The following is a 24,626-nucleotide window of genomic DNA, read 5'->3' as shown; positions in this document are numbered from 1 at the left end:
GATTTTGAAGGAGGATCTTTTTAAGGAAGAGAGAACTGGAAGGGTATGAAAATCTAGGTCAAACCCCCTTGCTAGGGGGACTGATGGGGCTGAAGTGTGCAGTGAGGTGCACAAGAACTTTGACTGTCAGGCAGGCAATCTTTGAACTAAAGAAGAGCTTGGATCTGGAGAAAATTTTAACATTTTGAGTCGTGCCAGAGTCCAAAACCTTAAACAAATTGGTTGTCTTTTTTTCCTTTTTTAAAAAAAACAAGCCCTTGGCTCAACAAGTCCTTGCTGACCCTCTGAAGAGTAACCCACCCAGACCCATTCCCCTATCCTATATTTACCTCTGACTAATATGCCTGATATTTGTTTAAGTATGTTGGTGTTGCTTGCAAAAGCAGCATTTATTGTTAATCCCTAACTGTCCTTAAAATCATGGTGGTGAGCTATCTTTTTGGAAGCACTGTAGTTCATCAAGTGAAGCATCTCTCACCAAGCCATTCAGGGAAACCATTATAGGATTCTGATCCAGTGACATTGAAGGGATGGTGATGTAGTTGCAAATAAGGATGATGTGTAACCTTAGAAGGTAACCTGCTACCCTTGTCCTTCTAGGTGGTAAAGGTTGCGCATTTCTGAACTGCTATCAAATGAACCATGGGGAATTATTGAAATGCATCATCTAAATGGTAGAAGCTAGCATTCCTCCTAAGCTATGCAGCAGCTCAGAGGTTCCATGTACGCCAATTGGCATGCCAATGGAGATTGTGCATGGCAGTGACTTCAGGAACTGGCAATGAGGCAACAGTAAAAATTACAGGCAGCATGGGTATGCACAGCAGTCACTGAGCAGCTGTGGTGGAGAAAGTGAATGTTTTATGATTGTGAATATGTCTTAGTAAATGAATTTAACAACATCAAGTGCATTTAGATGGCAACAAAGCTGTTCAAATAGCAGTCTTTTATGAAGATGGCAATAATGGCTTCTTGCTCTTATTTTCTTATTTCTATAAAGGATGTTGTTCTGGAACTTGAATTTGAAGGCATTAAAGAGAAGTTTACCATGGTTCAAGTATGGCCTGTACGTCAGGTAAGGCCAGTTACTGAGAAGCTCCCAGCAAGTCACCCTCTGCTGACAGGACAGCGTGTACTGGATGCACTTTTCCCGTGAGTCTATCTTCAACTGAATGCACTTTGGTTCAAACACAGACTTATCAAAATTCCCACCTGCAGTGCCTTCTCACAACTATGCAACAGACTGACATAAAAGACAGCAATTAAATTCCTACCAGATACAATCTGCAATTGGGGTCAGCTGCTGTTTGGTCTCCTGTAAGATGTGTGCAAAAAGACAGGTTGACAAAATGTTTAAAAAGGTATGTGGGATCCTAGAATTAATAATTTGAAGCAGAATACCAAGCAAGCGTGTTATGATTGACCACAACTGATCTAGCTGAGTTGCTTTTGCAAGTGGCCAGCACAGACAGGATAGCCTGACCTGTCCCTGTTGTAGTAATCAAGGATTCCATGCCAACATACCTTTCTGGAAACAGACTCAAATTATACTAAAGAGAGCCAAAAACTCTTTCGACTGGGTACCAAATGTTGTGTTTTGAAACGTGAAATTTCCTGATTCTGACCCAGAGCCACACCCAATGTGACCGTTCTGAGAATTGATGTGGGCCCCAGTGATGCATGAAATTGCAAGCACAGACTTGTGTAGAATAATTAACTGATGCCTATATTTAAGCCACTTAATCTCACAGCTATTTTTCTCTCATCTCCTCGCCCACTTCTGCTTCCTGTCCTTTAAGAATACTCTCCTGTTATGATCACTGTCTCTTCAAGCCTTGTATGAAGTTTAAACAAGTCTGTGTGGGAATGGGGTTGTTTACATGGTGACATTTTAGTACAAGCTACCTTGCAGGGATATCTGGCTTGTTTTTAAGGTACGTTTTAGAGTTTGACAATCTTTTTCAACCATGTGTGAAGAGACTTCCTTCTCAGAATTAATAGCCCCTGTACAACACTCATCCATTTCTGTATAATGTACTTGACATCGAGACTAATGTAAGGAATACTTTGCATTTTTATGTTGACAGGAGAGACTGCTTATCATGGGTTCATTATATTTCTTTATCCTGTTCTTGTGTTTTAAGTTGCGTACAAGGTGGAACCACAGCAATCCCAGGTGCCTTTGGGTGTGGAAAGACAGTGATTTCTCAATCACTCTCAAAGTACTCTAACAGTGATGTGATCATCTATGTTGGATGTGGGGAACGTGGCAATGAAATGTCTGAAGTACTGAGAGATTTCCCAGAGGTTAGTTTCAAGTCCTTTTCCATAAGGAAATACTTTTATTTGCAAACATAGCTTCCAATTTTAACTTAAGAAAATATTGCAGAATATTCTCAACATCCAACTTGGGTTCCTCAGCCAATAAGTGGGCATTGAACTAGCTAAAGTGCAGAAACTCTCATTTAGTCTACTGAAATTGACAATGCCTGACCCGAACTCCTTTTCTCAAACCTTTAGCCCAGAGATTAGTAAGTGTACACAAGTATCTGTTTTAAAGCTGTATATTGTTCTTAAATTATTCAAAATGGTGCTAGATTGTGGCAACACGTGAAGATTTTCACTATTTTACCATGTTGGTTGTTGTAGAGTACAAGTACAATAAATCATTCATTCAATAGAACCTTCTCTTGCTGTGAGATGGTTCCTACTTCAGACAATGGTGTCTTTTGCTGATATCTTAGCATTTGTAATTTTTCATCATGATTATTGCCTATTGATGAATTTGGTCTTCTGTTCAGCTCCTATTTAACCTTCCCCTGTTGGGTGAAGACATCAGAGTTCTAATTAATGAGGGTGCGTATTTTACTGATACACTTTTAAACACAGCATTGCAGATTCATGGTTGTAGATATTGAATAATTGTGCCAAATGGCCTTCTCTGAACAAATTTTAAATCATTCTGGATGCTATTGTACCCTATTTTTCTTGTCCCTTCTAGCTGACAATGGAAGTTGATGGAAAAGTGGAAAGCATTATGAAGAGAACATCTTTGGTGGCTAATACCTCAAACATGCCAGTTGCTGCCAGGGAAGCCTCCATCTACACAGGTATAATATTTAATTATTTTATTTTAATTTGCTGCATTGGCTTGTGATTTGGTTCTAATAGCTTTTACTAGTAGAGAAAGATCAATGTTCATAATGGCTTGTAAATGGATCTTACTTGAAGATAATCTACACTTCCTTGTCAAGTAAAGAGATATCAAGAGTTCTACAATTAGTAACCTGATCTTTAAACTTGGTGATTTTTCAAGCCAAATGTGTAGTTGATTTACTCCCAATTACCTAACTAACCTTCCTGACATTTCATTTAAATTGTTTAGGGCACCTTGCATCATTTGTTTTACAACTGTTATCATCCCATCCTTGAACAGCTAATTGATTCTTTTAAAGCGATGTACTGGCCCATCTCCAACATCACTTGTGTCTCCCATGTTTTGGATGTGTCGTTTCCCAGTTCTGAGTTCTCTCAGTTCCGTGTTTGAATTTCTTCAATCTGATTTCTACCCCTCTGACATTATTAAACCAAAGTATCTCTCAATTTACACTGAAATAATCAGGTACTACCGTCTCTCTGTAGCCTATCACAGTTCATCGATTGAGTTCCATTGTCCAGTTTCTTGTAATCATCTTAGCTTGTCACCATTCAAGTCACAGCCAAAAGCTTCTCTTTCCAAACCCTGAAATTTTGCTTATCCTCATTTGCTTGCTGCTCTTTGGAAGCAACATCTCCAGCAGTGAACGGATGCTGCGCTCAACTCTTCTGTTACTTCACTCCTGCCAAGCACATAACTGATCATTTTGTATACATCATAAGAAATAATGCATGCTTCTCAATTTTTACCGAAAAATGTCAACTTTTATTTGTTTCTTCCTGTTTCGCACATTTTAAAGGCATTACCCTTTCTGAATACTTCAGAGATATGGGTTACCATGTTAGTATGATGGCAGATTCTACATCCCGATGGGCTGAGGCGCTAAGAGAAATCTCTGGACGTTTGGCAGAAATGCCTGCTGGTAGGTATTTTGTGAAGTGATGCTGTTAAAATATTATTCTGTATTTTAGAAGTGAGTTGGTGATTGGGGCAAATTTTGGTCATGCTGCAGGCTTCTTCGCATTTATTGGCATCCATTTCTTCTGTTTCTGTTGAGGGTTTTCTTTTTATGGTAATTAAGTCTAACTGCCTCGTATTGGCAAACTTGATAACTAGTAGCTAATATATAACAAGCCTTCTGATTTTAAAGGCAGACAACACTGAGCAGAGATAAGTTGAAGCTTAGTTTTAAATTAATGCAACTTTACTCTTGCAAAAAGATGCACCCAGATGCCTTCTGCAAAGATAGTGTATGGAAGATACATTAATGGTCGCCATTATTGCATCCTAGTTTACATTGTTTCAGTAATGTGCATTTGGGGCTGAAAATAATATTGGGACTGTTTACTGAAATGCCATTCACCTCATGTTCTAAGGATATCTCCGGCAGATCCAAAACAATTGGCTGGGATTCCAATTTTCTGAAAACAGTTACAATTACTTTTACTTAGACCTGTACTTTCAGGAGACTAATATTATCCCAATACTTAATGCAACTAATCAAGAATATAATAGAAACTAACTTGATCTGTTTTTCCAGACAGTGGTTATCCAGCTTACCTGGGTGCCCGTTTGGCCTCCTTTTATGAGCGTGCAGGTCGGGTGAAGTGCCTGGGAAACCCTGAGCGAGAGGGTAGTGTCAGCATTGTTGGAGCGTAAGTATTTGATCAGAAAATAGAAGCATCAGCCCTGTGTGCAAGGGGGTTAATCTCAGTGGGAAGCTGCTGGTGGCTTATTTATCCATTGCATTAAAAAATTGATGTATACCTTGTCATGCTTGTCTTTTCATTTAATATCTGCAATTATATGGAATTAGTCAAGTAATAATGCATGTTGTGATTTTTACTGAGCTCTGTCAAGCTTAAATCACTAATTATAATTTTTGGTTCATTGTGCAGACAGTTGTGGACAATTCTTAAACACTGAAGTCTTAGAAATCCACATGACAAACCCCAAAGCAGATCTTGAAGTGATCTTGGTCTCTGTATCTAAATTGTTTTAATCACAGTCTTAATCTGCTAATGAGGATCTTTAATCTGTTAATGAGGTTAATGAAATGAACTAATATTCTCTTCTTTGGTGCAGAGTTTCTCCCCCTGGTGGTGATTTCTCTGATCCTGTGACATCAGCTACTCTTGGTATCGTACAGGTAAACTGAAACAAACTTGAGCTTGTTCAGGCTTTTCATTTGTACTATTCCTGTTGGCAACAGTAAACAAATTAGAATGATCTGCTTTTATCTGCTTTAACATGCATTGGGCCACATTCAGTTGCAATGAGGATGATTCAATGTATGCAATCGATCATCTTGCATTTTACAAAGGATGGAAGATTTTGCAAGTTTCTAGTTAATACAGTCAATCATATTTTTATGACATCTGTTAGTCCACTTAAGTAGGTGTATTATATATTAGCATTCCTGTATTTCCATATCTTGTCCTATGTAAAACATTTTGACACCCACACACCCACCCTTGGTTCAGTGTTTAGGTGCTCTGAAGTTGCTGATTTGTGCATTCTGCTATTTGACTGGAATTATTCAGGAACTTGGGTACATTTTACAGATTTTTGAGCCTACCCTACTATGCAATACAATTGTGCCTGGTCTTGAGCTTCAATCCCACTTTCCTAGCTGCTCCCATATCCCTTTATTTCCTTGAGACTACAAATTTGTGTCTCAGCTGTAAATATAGGTTTTTTTTAAATGGAGAATTCATAACCTCGAATCTGAGAATTTCAAAGGTTCACAGCCCTTTGTGTGAAATATTTTATCTCAGTCCTAGATGACCAATCCATTATCTGAGGCTGTCCCTCTTTTTTGTTTTTAAGCTTCCCCAGGGTAAGCAGATTGTCCATGTACGTGATGTTGCGCCCCTTCAACATTTGAATGTATGAATGAGATCACCACTCATTCATCTAAACCTGAGCCTAATTTGCTCGTACTTTGTGATACAGCAACCCTCAACCTCTACAATCAAGTCTAGTGAACTTTGCACATTTCCAATGCAAATATATCATCTTCCTTTTTAAATATGGAGAATTAATTACCTCAAGTGTATTCTCACCAATCCCAGTAAGATTCCCTTGCACTAAAGGCTAACATACAATTTGCCTTCCAAATTGTGCTGTACCTACATGCTATCATTGCTCCTGGTGCAAACACGCCAAGTTACTCCACATCAACATTCTCAAGTTATGCTTTTTTGAAAAGAAAAACTGCTTTTCTATTCTTGTGCTTAAGAGTAATAACCTCACTGTCGTCCATATTATACGCTATCTGCTATCTTGTCAATCACTTTTATTGACCAGTTTGTATCTCTGTGCAACCTTTTGTGTTCTCACCTTACATTTTCACCTAGCTTTGTATCATTAATAAACTTAGCAACGTTACCCCCTTTCACTTGACCACCTATGTTAGTGACTTAAGTAAATAAGACCATAAAACCATAAGAAATAAGTGGGAAGTAAGATCATTCTGCCCATAGAGTCCACTCCGCCATTCAATCATGGCTGATAGGCATTTCAACATCATTATTGAACTTTCCCTGTATCGCTTTAATTCCTTGCAAGATTAAGAATTTATCAATCTCTGCCTTGAAGACATTTAAATAGTTGAAGTCACAGTGTTCATAGCTGGGGCACTCCACTAATTACAACCTGCCAAATAAGAATACCAAATTTGAGTAATGCTGAAAAGATTTTGATTCTTAAACCTGATAAGATGACAATGTTTTTCTTCAATACTGATGTTGTATGCAACTAGGCAACTATTTGAATATCATGTGTAAGCACCACTGAAATCCTTCACAATTGCTTCATTGTAATCTTACCACTTAATGGCATCCTGAGTTATCCAGCAACTTAAACCAGGTACAGTGACTTGGAGAAACAATCTTTTTTTTAAATTCTTGTTTATCCATTTCACTTTGGTCCATTTCTACATGTGAATGAGTAATTAAAAATGGTTTGTACCAGAATAACTTTGACTATTGAAACAGTGCGCATAGCCAAAAGAAAAGGGGGCAAATCAAAATAACTGGCCAAGCTCAGAAATGAGTTGCAACTGCCAACATGTAGCAAGGCCAGCGTCTACTGGGCACCCTGATACGATGCAAATAGTTTCAAGTCACCTCAGCCATTTACAGACTGTTTGGTCCAGGTGGGACCTTTTTTTTTCCCCAAGCTGTTTTTCCAATAACGTGCCTAGACAGGGAGAATTTGCACGATGGGATCTGGCGCCTCATTCTCATGCCCTTTTTTTTTTAATCAGGACTTTACCTCTACCTACCACCTCCCCAAATTGCAGTTTAATGTCATTGGTCTAGTAATCCAGCGCCCAGGCTCTGGCAATATGGGTTTGAAATTCACCATAGCAGATGGAGCAATTTGAGTTTGATACTTTCCTTAATCCCACATTTGTAAAGAAATAATGACCATGTAACTCTATCAATTGTCTTAAAAACCCATCTGATTCGCATACACCCTTTTAGGGGGGAAATTGCCATCCTTACTGGCCTACATGCCTTTTAGCTGTGTGCTTTACTCTTAATTGCCCTCTGGTCAACTAGGGATGAGTAATCATGGTGTAGTTAGCGATGCCTGCATCCTATGAACAAGTATGAAAGTTGTCACCTTTCAGTGAAGTATTGGTTCTGTTGGATCTCCCTTATCTGGAATAGGAAGTGATTGTAGCTCTGTTGGCTGGACAGCTGGCTTTGATGTAGCATGATGCTAACTGAACAGCTTCAGTTCCTCCATCAGCTGAGGTTACCATGAAGGTCCCACCTCCTCAACTGCACTCCTTGCCTGAGGCATGGTGACCCTCCGGTTAAATTCTATAAAGTCCTGAATTAGGGAAATTGGAAGATTGGAGATTGATTCTGTTGTACTGTTACTTCCCTGGTAAGAGAAACAGAGCTAATGTTTTGAGTCCAGCATGACTATTCTTTAGAACTCAAACTCAAGTCTTATCAGATTCAAAACATACCCTGTGTTTCTCTCTCCACAGATGCTACCAGACCTGCTGACTTGCTCCACTTTGTTTTTATTTCACTGTACAGCATCCAGAGTGTTCGTTTCTTCTCCTGTTTATAGATATTATCTTCTGTCATGACTCATTCACTCTCCTTTGAGCCAAAGGTTGCTCAAGTCCCACTAGAGTCCATGCTGGTGGGACTCTTACTTAAAAGTCTAACAGTAAGAGTATGCGCGTAGTCCAGCTCATAGAAGAACTGCAATCTATCCTTCCAGTTTATCTACATCCTCACCACCAGATGGCAATGCGATGCAGTCAGGAGAAAAGTATTGGCTGCTTTCTCTCATTTGCTCCCCTTCTGTTTTCACTTTGTTCCTCCCTCCCTCAGCCTCTTTCCTGATCTTGCCTGCTCCCATTCACTCTGTTCTTCCCACCTTCCCTAACTTGCACCCTATTTCTCCAGACACCCACCCCTATAACCACACTTCACAGGAATGAAGAGCTTGGGCAAAGATGACTGCATTACTGAAGAAAGTTAAAGATGAGGCAGTGCAAGTTAAGACTTTGAGAGGAGAGTTGTCAGCATCCTTTTTTTTAAAGGAAATGAAACGTTTTGATCACAAACTATCTTCTCTGTTTAACCAAGGTGTTTTGGGGTTTGGATAAGAAGTTGGCACAGCGCAAGCACTTTCCTTCAGTCAACTGGTTGATCAGTTACAGTAAGTACACACGTGCTCTGGACGAATACTATGATAAGCACTTCCCTGAATTTGTGCCATTGAGGACCAAAGCTAAAGAGATCCTGCAGGAAGAAGAGGATCTAGCAGAAATTGTCCAGCTTGTTGGAAAAGTGAGTATGCTGTTTTAATTTTTGTATGCCTCATTGTTAGTGGAAAGCATCACGTTGCTCAAATCCTTTTCACTTGCAAAACCTGACAAGAACAGACAGCAGAAGTATAGCCACCTACTTCATTCTGAAATGTTTTCAAACACCACTTCCTATTGATTTTAGATGCACAAACTTGTTCATGTAACAGGCTGCAGCTACTTAGGCCCTAATCTCTGGAACTCTCTTCTTTAGTCTGACACTGTACTTTAAAATGCTTCTTAAAACCTCCCTTTCAGTCACCTAGCCTAATGGATCTGTATTTGCTTCATTTTATCCAGCACTCCTGTGAAGTTCTTTGGAAAATCTTTCTTTGTACATTTTTATTATGGCAAAAGTGCTGATTTGAGGTTGACTGTATTAACCTGTTGCTGTATATTATCTTTCCTTCATTGTGCAGTTGTTTTTCAAGTTTGCAGCTTTGCTGAGATTAACAAAAACGGTACAAGTTTGTCCAGACTTAATTTGGCACAGCATCTTTTGGTTAGCCTTGCAGCTCTACCCCCAATCTAGCTCTTGAACACAGAATTTAAGCAAACGGTTTGTCATTCCAAGAGCTTTAAACTAAGGACCTGGCTGCTCATTCAGATGGACACAAGGTTTCATGGCATAACAGCAAAAGCACAGAGTTCTATGGCATCCTGGTCAACGTTTTTTCCTCAAACAACACCATTTTAGAAAACCTACAAACCTCACCTGTCTGATTTATATCTCATTTTGTTAATGCAGACACTGCAGCTGGGTATGGATATGAATTGTGCCTTTTGTTGTACTATCGTTGAAAGCAGCTTTTGATATGTAGGTTGCAAGGTTCTTTTGGTATGTCTTCACTCTACAGATAATATTGAAAGTAAAATCTAGACTGTTAATGCAAGAGTGATGGCAGGTTATTTGGTTTGGTTACTCATTTGAAGTATCTTAAATTTTTGTGCAGGCATCCCTGGCAGAGACTGACAAAATAACTTTGGAGGTTGCAAAATTGATTAAGGATGATTTCCTGCAGCAGAATGGATATACACCCTACGACCGGTGAATGTTCTCCCATGTTTTTCCCCCCTCATCTCTTTTGATGTGAAAATTATGTTTATCTAGAGGATTGTCAATACTTAGAACAACTATTTCTGCTCTACGGTTATGAAAATATTTGGTTGGATACACTTGTAGGATAGAGCAAAGTAGAGACCAGTAACATGTTTTTTAGATATTTTGTCAAGGTATCAAATAGGGAATTCTGAAAAAGCTTCATATCCCATGAAATGTGATTTCAGTTCTTTACCCAGAGTGGTGAAAATTTAGAACTCCCTACCATAGGGATGGGCTGAGATAAATAGAAAAGATTCATTTAACTGGAAGCTGGACAAACAAGGAGAAAGGAATGGAAGGATATGTTGACAAGGTGATATGAAGTAGAAGACGTGCCGATCTTAAACATTAGCATTGACTGAGCTGAATGGTCTGTTTGTATGCTGTGTCTTGTATTAAGGGAGTGTTAGTGACGAATTGAGTTTGTGGCAGTATTTGTACTCTTCTCCTGAGTCCTACTGTGCTAATAGAATCTGTAGGAACTTTAATATATATCACTAATATATTCTGTCACTCTAGCCTCAAAGATTATGAAAAACAATAGTATACTATGAAACAAAAGCCAAAATAACTGCAGAAACTGAGCAGGTCTAACAGCTTCAGTAGAAAATGCACCGAGCTAACTTTTTTTTTGAGCTCCTAGCAGTGAGGAAGGGTCATTGGACCTGACACTAATTCTGCTTTCTCTTCACAAATGTTGCCAGACCTGATGAGTTTCTTCAGTTTTGGTTTTTGTTTCAGATTTCCACATTTCTCAGTTTTAGTTTTAGTACCCTAATGAATTCTCCTTAGTGACGTGTGGAAATGAATTACACTCAGGTTCTCAAAACGTAAGTGTTTGCAGTGTGGGTATGCTCAAGTCACCAGTTAGTCTCTCCTGCTGGCAGAGGCAAATATTTTAGGCATTGATTTGATGTAGTTGGGAGGAGGGGAATGGAAAGTTAGCAATTGTGGAGCATAAAGGTGTTGCGTTCATATTAAGACAGTCTGATTAAGTGTATAACCTCTTCCTAGTGCTCTTTCAGGTTAGTTCCCTGGAGAATGTGTATGGATAATGGAATGTTTGAGGGTGGTGTTTTTGAGGGGAATCTGAATAGTTTTAAAAGTAGGGAACAGATTTATGCCCAATGCACAAGAGTTTGCATGAGTGTGTCTAAGAATGTGGCTGTGTATTCAGTTTTTTTTGGGGGCTGTTTTAGACTGTTGTGGGGGAAAGGGTTCAAGTAACTGTGGTGAGTAGGTATATCGATTTGAGGGTAGTGGAAGGTTAGAGTTTAAAGCCTTGAGTTCTGCACAGTAAAGAATTGCATGATTTCCTCATCCTTTTAATGTTTTTTGAGTGGATGGATTTAATGGAAGTGTCGGAGATGGCTGGTGTTGGTGAGAAACTTGGTGTTCTTGCACTCTGCGATGATGCTTGTAGATATGGTAAATGGGCTGAACTTTATTTGATAGTTTACAAAGCATTATCCAGAATAAGTTTTTTTTTTGAAGTAATGTTTTCTGTATTCTGACAAAACTATTCTGCTTTTTCCCCCCCCCAGATTTTGCCCATTCTACAAAACTGTCGGTATGCTATCAAATATGATCGGATTCTACGATATGGCTCGGCATGCTGTCGAGTCAACTGCTCAAAGTGATAACAAGATTACATGGTCGATTATCCGTGAGCACATGGGCGAGATATTGTACAAGCTGAGTTCCATGAAGTTCAAGGTAATGGTTTAGAACAAGCAAGATGCTAGGTCTTTCTATCTCAATCAAGCTCTCTGGTCACTGCTGAACATGTGGAAAGGAATTAAAAGCTAGTCTCAATCATAGAATCCTTTATAGTTCAGAAAGAGGCCATTCAGCTCATCAAGTCTCACCAACCCCCTGATGAGTATCCCACCCATGTCCAGCTGCCTGCCCTATCCCTGTCATCTCATTTACCCAGGCTAATCTGCACATCATTGTACTGAGAGGAAACTGGAGTATTTGGAGGAGCCCACACAGACATGGGAAGTGTGCAAACTCTACAGTCAGTCACAATGTCACACAGCAAGGAAACCGACTCTTTGGTCCAAATCAGTCCATGCCAAACATAATCCCAAACTAAAGTAATTCCACCTGTCTGCCCTTGGCTCCTTCCTTTTCCTATTCATGCACTTATCCAACTGTCTTTAAATGTTGTAATTGTACCCATATCTACCATTTCTTCAGGATGTTTATACCACACATGAACCACCCTCTTAACAAAAAAAAGTATTTGCCCCTTGTGTGTGTTAACTCTATCTCCTCTCACCTTCAAGGCTAGTGGGCACATTTTTAAAGTTCCCCCATCCAAGGGAAAAGCCATTACTTCTATCCATTCCCTGCATTATTTAATACATTTCTAAAAGGTTGCCTCTCCAGTTTTTCAGACTAGAGGCCTGTGACCAGCAATTAACACCTTTTGAAACTGATTAAGAGGAGTTGCAATAACCGACAAAATGTGGTATTTCTTGGACAGATTGGTAATTTTTAGGGGATGTGAAGAATGTAGGACACTTCCCGTTTTCTAGTTTTCAAAGCATCTCCAAGTGTGCAAGTTACACGTTGCACTTTTAAGTACAAAGTAAAAGACTGTAATTTGAATAACAACATTATGCCACCTCTTGCCTTCAGCACCCTTCACTCCTGATATTTAACCAGTTACCACAAGCTGTCCAGCTTCCTTGTGAAATTTGAATCAGTGTTTTAATTTGAGCCTGTTCCCTATTGAACTTGGTTGAAGACAACCTAACTTCTTTCTCTTAAGCTTCTGTATCCCAGAGATGCAAAGGCTTCTTCTGTATTTTGGGATGGCGTCAAACCTCTCAGGTTTGATGTTGAATCAGCAGTACTACCAGATGTCAGTCTTGGTATTGTTTGATTCTTCAGTGGATATGGTTTTCCAGTGAAATCATAGAAAAATCCATAAATCAAAATTAGCATACCGTATATACTCATGCAGCAGTCTAATTTTTAGACTATTTTTCAAGGTTCCATTTATAGGGTCGACTATTACACGGGCACTAATTTTGAGGGGATGAAAATCATGCTGCACTTCGAAATATGTTATTAGCAGAAGTCAATTTGATTGCTCAACTAATCCCAGGTAATGATGAAAAGCAACGAATTGTGGTAAATGTAATTACCAGATAAAAGCAAGAGAAACAAGAATGAATGACTGGTAATAAATTTTATATGTACCAGTATGAAAATTTTAACATGTCAAAGATTCACTGAAAGGAATCAAAATTGGTGGCAATCTAGGAGCCTGACCTTGTTACAATTACATTGATCTGACTATGTTTTCCTTCCAGGATCCAGTGAAGGATGGAGAGGCAAAAATCAAAGCAGATTACTTGCAACTCTTCGAAGACATGCAAACAGCATTCCGTTCTCTAGAAGACTAAAGCCAGTTATTTCTGAGAATACAACAAAGCCCAGTTTGCCCAGTATTTATAGCTTTTTTGTTTTTTGGTTTTCTCACATTCCTTTTCTACATTTAACATCTTAACTGTTTTAGTGTATTTGATGTACAGTCATTGGCTCACCATTCCAACAAAGTTTAATAGGTCTAGTTAATTTGGAATGTCTTTCTAGAAGTGTGAAATCTGCTTACTACTTGTGAAAACAAATGTCAGTATTGTGTCTCTGCCATAACTGGTATTGTACACCCTTCGTTTCCTGCAACTAACAGGTCAAGTTCATGTTTAGACTATTGCAGAAACAAGTGTGACCACCTTGCTTTATTTTATCGATGTAAGTCAATGGCCAATACGCATTAAGGTGTCCATGTCTACATTGACGTAGTGTATATATTAAAAATAGCTACCTGCACTATTGTAATCATTAAAGCTTTAGCCTTATCTTTGGATTTTCATTAACTGAATCCAAAACATTCAGAAGTAATCCTGTTTTGGCATGAAGTAGCGTCAAGTTTAAAATGATTCTTGATATGTGAAGAAACTTTGCCAGAGCACAGCAGCCATGGGGAGGGGGATTGCAACAATACCCCCTCAAATCTTAATAGCATCACCAGCACTGGTGCTGATGGACACTGATATGACATACATGCAATCTTTAGCTTAGAAGTTTTCATTAACTTTGTTAGGTTTATCATTAGTGTAGGAAAGAGCTGAAGCAATCCTTGCAACACCAAATGTAAACCTTGTAAGAAAGGCAGAAATATTTTGTCCTACCTTTGTGAAGGCTCTGGTGGATGGGTTAAACAAGCTTTTGCATAATTAGGCGTAAAGCTCTTGATTTGACTTTGTCCTATAACTGCCCATATTTTGATACCTCTGACTTGGGTGGTAAACTGAGAAACCACTTTCTAACTTAAACTAAAAATTTTCTGAATGTTGATCCTTTGGAGGGTTTGCAATTGGAAGCAAGCATTTTCATCCTTATGAAATCAGCGAGCTAAACTCATGGCCGTCATTGCAGGGGGAAGCCAACCTGTGATTTTTAGTACGTGAGTTTGTGAAAAACTGCTTTTTTTTGGATGGTGAAACTTTTTTTTTTCCTGGGAGTTTGTGCAAAGGGGGGATTTCAAAATGCTGTCTTTGGGTACAGTTCCATATTCAGATTGCAGTGTATGAACCCAAGACGCTTTGAGAAATATAGTTGGTCGGAAATGTGTTTAACATTAACTTTATTTTTGCTTTCCTACTTAATCTGTATGTAACTTTCTACATAACTATTTTAATGATCTGGGCAAGCAAACTGAATCAATGAAATTGAAAAAGAATTATCACAAAGAGGAAGAATGTATTGGAACTAAGTTTTTATAATTGAGGAAAATGTTCATCTGAAATTTAAAATCCAGAAAGATGGGCTCAGGGAGGGAGTTTGAAATATTCAGAACCTTTATATGATTTTAGGGTACCTGGCAGTGTTACCAGTTCAAACGTTGGGTGAGTTGGGTTCTGTTGGGTTTTTCTACATTTTGGTCTCAATCATTGACTTGCAGCTGCCAAGAGCATGTCTCCAATCATTAGCCCAAAATGTTGACCTTTGATTTTCTTCCTAAATCAATTCTGCTTTGTGAAGTGAGATTGCTGTGTGGTTGGAACACAGCATTGTGGGATATCAGTGACCTAGTTTGTATATTTGTATTTTGCTGGATCATTTATTATAGGATATTTCATTAACTGGCCCAAGTTACCTTCCAGGAGTTTAGATTGTCTAATTTGCATTCAGTTTGTCTAATGTGAGTTCACTGATTAGCTGTTGTCAGAAAAGCATACAAAATTTAATATTAATTGCATTGCTATTTAGTTGTCATTTAAAACATTCAGCATAGATAATTAAAATTTTCTGTTCTCATGGGGGTGCAACTGATGACCCTGGCTAATGGATTGTTTGGCTTTATACATTATTTCATATTCCACTGACTTTTTGTAAATTATCGTTATGTTGCCCATAGTGTGGTTAAGATTGGTAATATGCTGGAGGACATTGGGTGAAATTTGTGAATGTGAAGCAGTAGTTTGTAGGAAAAGCAAGAATATAAGAAAGCTCTGCCCCAGCACATTTCCTGGATTGAGGAAAGTGCACCTTAGTTTCGTTTGGAAATATTCACTACATAGTGCACTAATATAGTATTAATGTTTAGTGCATTTTAGAATGTATTTAACCTTTTTGGAAATCCCATTTTCCTGCACTAAGCTTAGTATAAGGTTTACTGTCATAATTATTTGTCTTCTATGATTAAGGCCATGGAAATACACTAAGACTAGTCCCAGGTAAATAAATTATCCAATAAACCTAATTTTAGATGGTGGAAAATCTATTAGGGTTATCAATATTTGAGCTTTCTAGATTCTTTTCGCATTTGTTCTGATTATGACCATTTTGAGCTGGCAAATAAATATAGATCAAAGCAAACTAGTTCCTAGTGAGCCAACTTAACGGTGCAATAGCTGTATCTTAAAGTACCTGTGAAAATTAGAAAGTAGTTGGCATTGTTTTTTTATTAAACTTCATTGGAGAAGTCGGACAGTTCAGTTTGTCAGATACAATAGTTTACTTATCTAGCTTCAAACCACAATGATCCATTCTGACTGAGAAAAAGCAAAGGCATTTAGTCTGTTTTGTAAATTATTTTGAATTTGATTCTTAGCACTTCCAAACAGCATTTCATCCCAAAAATAAAGTTTGAATACTCTCAAATAACACGTCAGAATTATTCAAAGAAAGCAAGGCAGTGGAAATCTGCCTGGTCTCTACTTAGCAGTGCCTGGAATGTTAGAGCTTTAACTAAAAAAAAAAGCATCTGGAGCTGTAATCTGCAGCAAATGAAAGACAATCTACACATCTGGAACTTGCAATGGTTTCTTCAAATAACATTTTCATATGCAGTAAATGTATGTAATTCTGCTTCCAGTTCTGTGGAAATGGGCATTCCCTCTGATCAGATTCATGTTAAAAGCCTTGTACTGCAGCAATTTACAATGAAATGTGGGTGTAATTAATTATCTTGCTGTAAAAGGTATTAGAATATATTGGGAATTAAAGCAGTGATGCAACTGTACATTGTGATTAATGTAAGGCAATAATTCAAGTTGTATTTTTCCAGTTTTGGTAAATTTCACTTTTCAGTAAATGATTTGTGTGCACAGATGGTTAGTTTTCATATTTGTTGAGTCATTGTGCAAAATTAAAGAAAAATAAAAACTAAAAGTTGTAGTGATGTCCAGTGATCAGTGGTGACATTTCAAGGGCCTGAGAAATTGAACCTTGCGTCTCTACTACTTAACCATCTCAAAGGTTCAATAAAATCTCAGTTGTAGCTGAAAGTATTAACATGCTGTTTGATTCCACACAATCTTGAGCTATTGCAGCAGAAGTGGGCTAATTTGTTCAATGATGGAGCAGACTAAATGAGATCATGGCTGATCCAGGAATCCTAAACTCCCCTTCCCTGCCTTTTTCCATTTTCCTTAATTACCCTGCTGATGTTTTTGTAAAAAAAAACAACTGTCTACCTCTGTCTTGAACATAACAGCCCAGCCTCAACAGCCTTCTGCAGTAAAGAATTCCACAGATTCACTACCATCTGAGATGCACTACTACCCTAACCCCTCATCCCACCCCTGCCAAATCAGCCTTAAATAGGTCCTTTTTGTTCCTTTTCTCTCCCACAAGGAGAAAACAACTTCTCTAACAACTTATTTCAATAAAGTATCATCTTCTAAAATCCAATGAGTACAAGCACCATGTACTTAACCTGTCTTTGTTTTTTTAAAAAATATCCCTCTATGCCTGGAATAACTGAAATTTAGCTTCTCTACATATCCTCCATTCCTGTATTTGTTTAGACCAGGGGACTAAAACTCTTTGCTGTTCATTTAGGTATAGTCGAACTAATTCCTTGTATACCTTTCTTGAAGCTTTAGTAAAATATTTTTGTATTCTATTCTCTTGAAATAAAGGGCAACATTCACTTCACTTTCCCAATTACTTGCTGAACATGGATGCTTGCTTTTTGTGCTCCATGCAAGAGAACCCCCCCCCCCCCCCCCCAATTCCTGTGGCAACATTGAGGTGTTTCTATTTAAATAACAAAGCTTCTGTTTTTCCTTCTGCCAGTTTTCTTAATCACTTCACTTACTATACTATCCCCATGGTCTCTTATTTGGTTGCCTAATGTGGTACGTGAAATCCACATTGGTCACATATGGTTGGATGGTCCAAAGGCAGAAGATGAGGCATTCTTCCTGCAGGAGTTGGATGGTTAGGGATTGGCAGTGGAGGTGGCCCAAGACCTGCAAGTTCTTGGCAGAGGGGGAGTGGAAGTGGTTGGCCATGGATGGTTGGTGTAGGTGTCCCGGAGATATTCTTTGAATCCCCAATGCAAGGGAGTGCGCAGCGGAAGCAATGGATACAGTAAATGACGTGTGGAATTGCAGGTAAACCTTTGGATGTGGAAGGCTCCTTTGGGGCCTAGGACGGAAGTGTAGGCAGGCCTCTGTCTTGTGTGGTTGGATGGGTGAGGTTCAAAGACAGAGGTGCAGGGAGTGGGTAAGATGTGCTGGAGGGTGTCATCAACAATGTGGATGGGGAAATTGCGGACTTTAAAGGAGGCGGCTATCTGGTGTGATCTCTGGTGGAATTGGTCCTCAAGGGAGTAGATGCAGTGGAGATGGAGGAATTGGGAATAAGGGATCGCATTTTTACAGGAGGCAAGGTAGGAGGAGGTGTAGTCCAGATTTCCCTCCCCATTCCTATCTACTTTCCGTAAAGACTCACTCGTCAGGTCCACACCCCTCAACAGCCCACCTTCCCCTCTCGGCATCTTCCCCTGCCACTGCAGGAATTGCAAAACTTGTGCCCACACCTCCCCCTTCACCTCCGTCCAAGACCCCCAAATGAGCCTTCCACATCCATCAAAGTTTTACCTGTACTTCCACACATTATTTATTGTATCTGTTGCTCCCGATGCTGTCTCCTTTACATTGGGGAGAACAGACACCTTCTCACAGACCACTTTTAGAGAATATCTCCAGAACACCTGCACCAACCAGCCCCACCGCCCCGTGGCTAAACACTTCAAATTCCCTCCCACTCTGCCAAGGACATTCAGGATCTGGTTCGCCCCCATTGTCATTCCCTAACCAGTTGACGCCTGGAGGAAGAACGCCTAATCTTCCGCCTCAGGACACTCCAACCCCACGACATAAATGTGGAATTCACAAGTTTCCTTATTTCCCCTTCTTTCCCCCCACCTTATCCCAGTTCCAACCTTCCAACTTGGCACTGCTTCATAAGCTGTCCTACCAGTTCATCTTCCTTCCCAACTATCCGCTCGACCCTCCTCTCCGACATATCATAGTTATTCCCAACTCTATCTACCGATCACACTCTCAGCCACCTTTCTCCCACCCCTACTCCTCTCCCATTTATCTCACTACCCCTCGGCTCACAGCCTTCATTCATGATGAAGGGTATGTGCCTGAAATGTTGATTCTCCTGCTCCTCAGATGCTGCCTGACCGGCTGTGCTTTTCCAGCATAACATTCAAAGAGACACCTTGTATCTCTTATTTATTCCTTATGCACCATTCAGTAATAGAATAGGAATTTGTTTCAGAACATGGAAAATCACTGCTAATATATTATTGCTCAAGTGATGACCTCAATCTTGGAACTGGTACCCTGCGCTAAAGACAGACTTCTGCCTGTGTGGAAATTGTCAGAATAACTCAAACTTAAGGAAATAACTCATTTGCAAATTTGTGTATGAGATATGAATAATCAGCAATGTAAGATGATATAAAGGCACTTATGAAGAAAGATATGAAAGGAAGACATCCCATTGTGAAGGGCCAGACAGCCTAGTCCTGCTCCTAATTCTTATACCCCAACTCTCGTACAAACACATAGTTTATTCTTAATATGTATGGGGTCTTATTCTTGTGCCAGGAATTGATTGTCTGTCTGGTCTGTAATGGCTCTATTACTGGTAAACTGGAAAAATATTTTTGCTGTTAATTTAGTTAAATAATCCTGGTACACTCCATAATGGAATTGTAATAATGTGCTATGAGATCAGTAATCCAGTGACGAGGGAAGCTTCCCGCACTGCAGCTGAGAAATCTATATTCAGTGAACTAAATAAATCTGGAATAAAAGTTAGTGTCGGTAACTGTGACCTCATAGCTAACTGGATTGTTGTAAAATTCCATGAGGCAGGAATTTGCACCCTGGCTCTGGCCTACATGTGACTCTAGACTTCAGTGAAGTGGTTGACTCATATCTGCCCTCCGAAACAGCCCAGTAATCCACTTGGTTGTGAAGCAGACAACTGAATTTTTTCCGTAATTAAATCCCTGCCTCACCAGGAGGACTTAAGAATAAAATTCAAACGAATGCTACAGCTCAGCAAACAGCGACACTGGCAACAGCAGTTTTCATAATCCATGAAAAGTTACAGGAGAAAAGATTGAGATAACATTGGTGTGATGAGAATTGCTGAGCTAAGCTCCACACAGTTGTCAATCCAATATCCAAAGTGAAAAATAGCTGTAAAGTAGAACATGTTTCATTTTGAGTACCATCATATCAGGTACAAATGTTATGTGCAGAATAAAAATCTAAACATGAAGTGTTTAATTGTCACTCTTATTTCTGTGTTTACCTATTCAAGCAAGGCGTTTAGTTTCTTCAGATGACTGGTGGCTTGTTTGCAAAGCATAGTAACAGACCGTCAGGGTGGGCACTATTCTCATGCAGGTTGAGATAACAATGAAAAACTCTCCTTCTCAACCTCTCCTATCACCTGAGGTGCGGGGATCCACAGGTTAAACCACCACCATGATATCTCTCTCTCTCTTCTGTAATGTGCAAGCATTCTGATGGTCTAGTGGATTGTGGTGACTTTAGATATTTTATTTCAAGAAAATAAAACTGACATTTAATTTCACATCAAAGTGTTCACGTCATTGTAGAAATTTCTTTAGGAAGGTGAGTTTAGAAATATCCACCTCATCAAATAATTCGCAGTGCATCAGCATTGTCCATTTCTGATCTAGGCTGGAACAACTTGAGCTGAAGGAAAGAAACAAAATAAAAATTGTTTGCATTTAATACTAGCATACAGTTCAAAAGGGCAACATAAAGATACCAGAAGCAGCTTGTATAGTCACTAAGGAGAAATTCTAATAAGTCTCTGTTTTCCCACATCACCTGACTATATCCAAACTGGTATTCTGTGCAGTAAAACACTACCCAACTTTGATTAAAAATTGGCTTCATTTATTACCACTGTGATTGCAGGGCCATTCTTACTGCCCATGCAGATGCAGTGCCTATGATGCCACTGTTAAGTGAAGCTGGGAATGGGGAGCCAAGCAGAGCAGGGAGGTCAAGGGAAGTGAGAATGGGGGCAGAAGGTGGTGCATGGGAATTGGTCTGTGCCAGTACTATGTCCGTTTGGCCACCAGTGGCCACCACTTAACACTGCCATCATCTGCACAGTTGGCGTAGCCATCTCTGCCAGCCATCTTGACATTAGCAACACGCCATTTAAAAATTTCTATTTTATGTTTGAATCCTTTAGATAAGGATCACATATCAAGTTATCCTTCAGCTCCAATAGAAAGAGGCAATTAAATGAACAGCTCTGATTCAATTACCCTGGGACTTAAGCATTCCTGTAATTTCTGGCAATGGAGGTCTGCCCTCTGGGTGGTGACTCTTCTATTGGAACACCTATACACTTAACGGTAAGATCCAGGGGAGTGTTACTGAACAAAGAGACCTGGGAGTGCAGGTTCATGACTCCTTGAAAATAGATTTGCAGGTAGATGGGATAGTGAAGAAAGCGTTTGGTATGCTTTCCTTTATTGGTCAGAGCATTGAGTATAGGAGTTGGGAGGTCATGTTGCAACTGTACAGGACATTGGTTAGGCCACTTTTAGAATATTGCATGCAATTCTGGTCTCCTTCCTATTGGAAGGATGTTGTAAAACTTGAAAGGGTTCAGAAAAGATTTATAAAGATGTTGCCAGGATTGGAGGATTTGAGCTATAGGAAGAGGCTGAGGCTATTTTCTCTGGCGAGTTGGAGGCTGAGGGGTGACTCCAGAGGCATCTGGAGCAGTTTATGAATAGGAAGGGTTTAGAGGTATTTGGGCCAAGTGCTGGCAAATGGAACTACATGAGGTTAGGATATCTGGTCAACATGGACAAGTTAGACCAAAGGGTCTGTTTCTGTGCTGTACATCTCTATGACTCCAGGACTCTATAACTTGCCTGACATTGTCATGAATGTGTTACACCTTCTTTCAGATGGGTCTCCTGCCATGCAGTAGCTGTGTCCCTATCTCCAAGCCAAAAGATCTGGCTTCATGTCGCTCCAGCTTCAGAGGTGTACAATAACATTTCTGAACAGATTGATTTTATTTTAAAATTTAGTAAAACAGGTAACTTCTTTCAGATAGACGTTAAGATCGGGATGGTCATTCTCCTTTCTCGTCACACAGTGCAGCAAATTCTGAACACTTTACAGATGGAAAGCCCACTCAGTCAGGTGGAATGCTGTATTCACAACTCACCCAAACAGAGCGATTTTGTAAATTCCATCAGTCTGGAAACAGACATGATAGATCAAAGTCTTGTTTTGAATGGCCTCATGCAGCGTGTTAAATTAAACCAACCTTCTAGGTTACTTCCCTGATTCAGCTACCTTTTATTCTCTGTATAATAGAGCACACAAATGCATTTCACACCTTTCCATCCCTTATCTTTGGGAAAGGTAGTTTTCATTCCTAAATTTGCAATCCTCTATCCTGAGAAAGAAACCCTGAACTATTTATAATGTGGCAAATCTGGATTCTTGTTGGGTTTACCTGTAACTTTTAAAAATAGGCAATTAGTTATTTTCAAAGTGGAAGCCATGTTTGGGAGATTTTTCAAGCATTTTGCATTCATAAACACAGTGTCTGTTGCACCTTTGGTAAAATGACAGCAGCGAAGAGGGACAAGCGCCACAGATTTTTCCAGCCAATGCCATTTGAGAGTTCGACTTACTGTAGTTGTCAAGTCAGCTGTGGAAACACAGCTAGTTGTCTCTGATTAGGAACCAATTCCATCAAATCAGGCCAGAATTTAATGCTTACAGTATCAAACAGGGGGTGAATTACCAAATGTATATTTGCAATCATCAACAACATCCATGTGATCTTCTTCATGACTTAATCTTTTAAAGTTGTATCAACAATTATATTAAGATTATATTCACATTGGCTGAATTTTAAAGGAAAACTACTGTATAATTGAAAACAAAAAGAATGCTCTGTATTTGTCTAATGAACAAAGAGCATAGATACTTCTTGCATTGGGGAACCATTGAAAACTACTGAACAGAAGGAAGTGATTTGTACAGCCTTGCCTGTGTTGGTTCTTTGAAAGAGAAGTGGTTAGTCCCATGCTTTCTGCTTTTTGTCTGTAAACCTGTTCAATTTAACTCCACAACTCCCTTTTAAATGAAGGAGCAAATTACTGCTGGAATCTGTACTGAAAACAAAAAAATGCTGGAGATCACAGCGGGTCAGGCAGTATTCACTGAGAGAGAGCAGACTGATGTTTCAAGTCTAGGTGACTCATCATCAGAGCCATCTGGACTTGAACCATTATCTGGCTCTCTCTGCATGGAGCTGAAAATGTGTTGCTGGAAAAGCGCAGCAGGTCAGGCAGCATCGAAAGAGCAGGAGAATCGATGTTTCAGGCATGAGGGATTTCCTGAAGAAGGGCTCTGGCCCGAAACGTCGACTCTCCTGCTCCTTGGATGCTGCCTGACCTGCTGCGCTTTTCCAGCAACACATTTTCAGCTCTGATCTCCAGCATCTGCAGTCCTCACTTTCTCCTCTCTCTCCATGGTTGCTGCCTGACCTGCTTTGACCTCCAGCATTCGTTGTTTTTCCGTTCCTCTTAACTATAGGAGCAGTTATTGTGAGTGATGCACAAATTTGTTCCTCTGAGACAGGTAAGAAGGGATAAGATTAAGGAACTTTGGATGACGAGAACAGAGGAGCTTCTCGTCAAAAGGAAGAAGGCAGCTTATGTAAGGTGGGGGAAGCAAGGATCTAGCACAGCTTTAGAGGATTACAGGCTTGCTAGTAAGGAGCTCAGAAATGGACTGAGGAGAGCCAGGGGGGGACACGAAAAAGGCTTGGCAGGAAGGATTAGGGAGAACCCAAAAGCTTTTTACTCATAGGTGAGGAATAAGAGAATGATCAGGGAGGAGGTAGGGCCGATCAGGGATAGCAGAGGGAACTTGTGCGTGGAGTCTGAGCAGATAGGGGAAGCTCTAAATGAGATTTTTGCTTCGGCTTTCACTAAGGAAAGGGAACTTGTTGTAAATGAAAACTTAGAGGAGCTGAGATACAGTCTTGACCAGATCAAGATTGATGAAGGTGATATGCAAGACATTTTGGAAAACATTAAGATTGATAAGTCCCCAGGCCCAGACCAGATTTATCTTAGGCTGCTCCAGGAAGTAAGAAAGAGGGTTGCTAAACCGTTGGCAAGGACATTTGCCTCCTCACTCTCCATGGGAGTTGTACCGGAGGATTGGAAGGAGGCGAATATTGTTCCACTTTTCAAGAAGGATAATAGGGAATTCCCTGGCAATTACAGACCAGTCAGTCTCATGTCAGTGGTCAGCAAAGTTATGGAAAGAATTCTAAGGGATAGGATTCATGACTATTTGGCAAAGCATAGTGTGATTAAAGGCAGTCAGCATGGCTTTGTGAGGGGCAGGTCATGCCTCACAAATCTTATTGAGTTCTTTGAGGAGGTGTCAAGACAGGTCGACGAAGGTCGAGCAGTGGATGTGGTGTATATGGACTTCAGCAGGGCATTTGTTAGGGTTCCCCATGGTAGGCTCATTCATAAAGTCAGGAATTATGGGATACAGGGAGATTTGGCTATCTGGATTCAGAATTGGCTGGCTGACAGAAGGAAGAGAGAGGTTGTAGATGGAAAGTATTCTGCCTGGAAGACAGTGTTGAGT

At 39.8% G+C, this 24,626-nt stretch overlaps 1 protein-coding gene across 3 annotated transcripts in view; it reads left to right on the top strand.

The window, feature by feature from the left end:
• The window catches only part of atp6v1ab (ATPase H+ transporting V1 subunit Ab), a 35,652-nt gene extending 15,435 nt beyond the window's left edge, over positions 1–20,217 (top strand). For all 3 annotated transcript variants that reach the window (XM_060825840.1, XM_060825839.1, XM_060825841.1), the window contains 10 exons: positions 1,001–1,152; positions 2,145–2,307; positions 3,002–3,110; positions 3,957–4,079; positions 4,698–4,812; positions 5,243–5,306; positions 8,779–8,982; positions 9,953–10,047; positions 11,646–11,817; positions 13,428–20,217. In XM_060825840.1, coding sequence (XP_060681823.1) covers positions 1,001–1,152; positions 2,145–2,307; positions 3,002–3,110; positions 3,957–4,079; positions 4,698–4,812; positions 5,243–5,306; positions 8,779–8,982; positions 9,953–10,047; positions 11,646–11,817; positions 13,428–13,520 — 1,290 coding nt within the window. In that variant the 3' untranslated portion in view covers positions 13,521–20,217. The remainder of the gene's footprint in view (positions 1–1,000; positions 1,153–2,144; positions 2,308–3,001; positions 3,111–3,956; positions 4,080–4,697; positions 4,813–5,242; positions 5,307–8,778; positions 8,983–9,952; positions 10,048–11,645; positions 11,818–13,427) is intronic.
• The last annotated feature ends 4,409 nt before the right edge of the window (positions 20,218–24,626 follow it).

This window comes from Hemiscyllium ocellatum, chromosome 6, assembly GCF_020745735.1.
Source record: "Hemiscyllium ocellatum isolate sHemOce1 chromosome 6, sHemOce1.pat.X.cur, whole genome shotgun sequence".
NCBI lineage: Eukaryota > Metazoa > Chordata > Chondrichthyes > Orectolobiformes > Hemiscylliidae > Hemiscyllium > Hemiscyllium ocellatum.
Note: the sequence above shows the minus strand (reverse complement) of the source record. Positions and strands in the feature narration are given on the sequence as shown.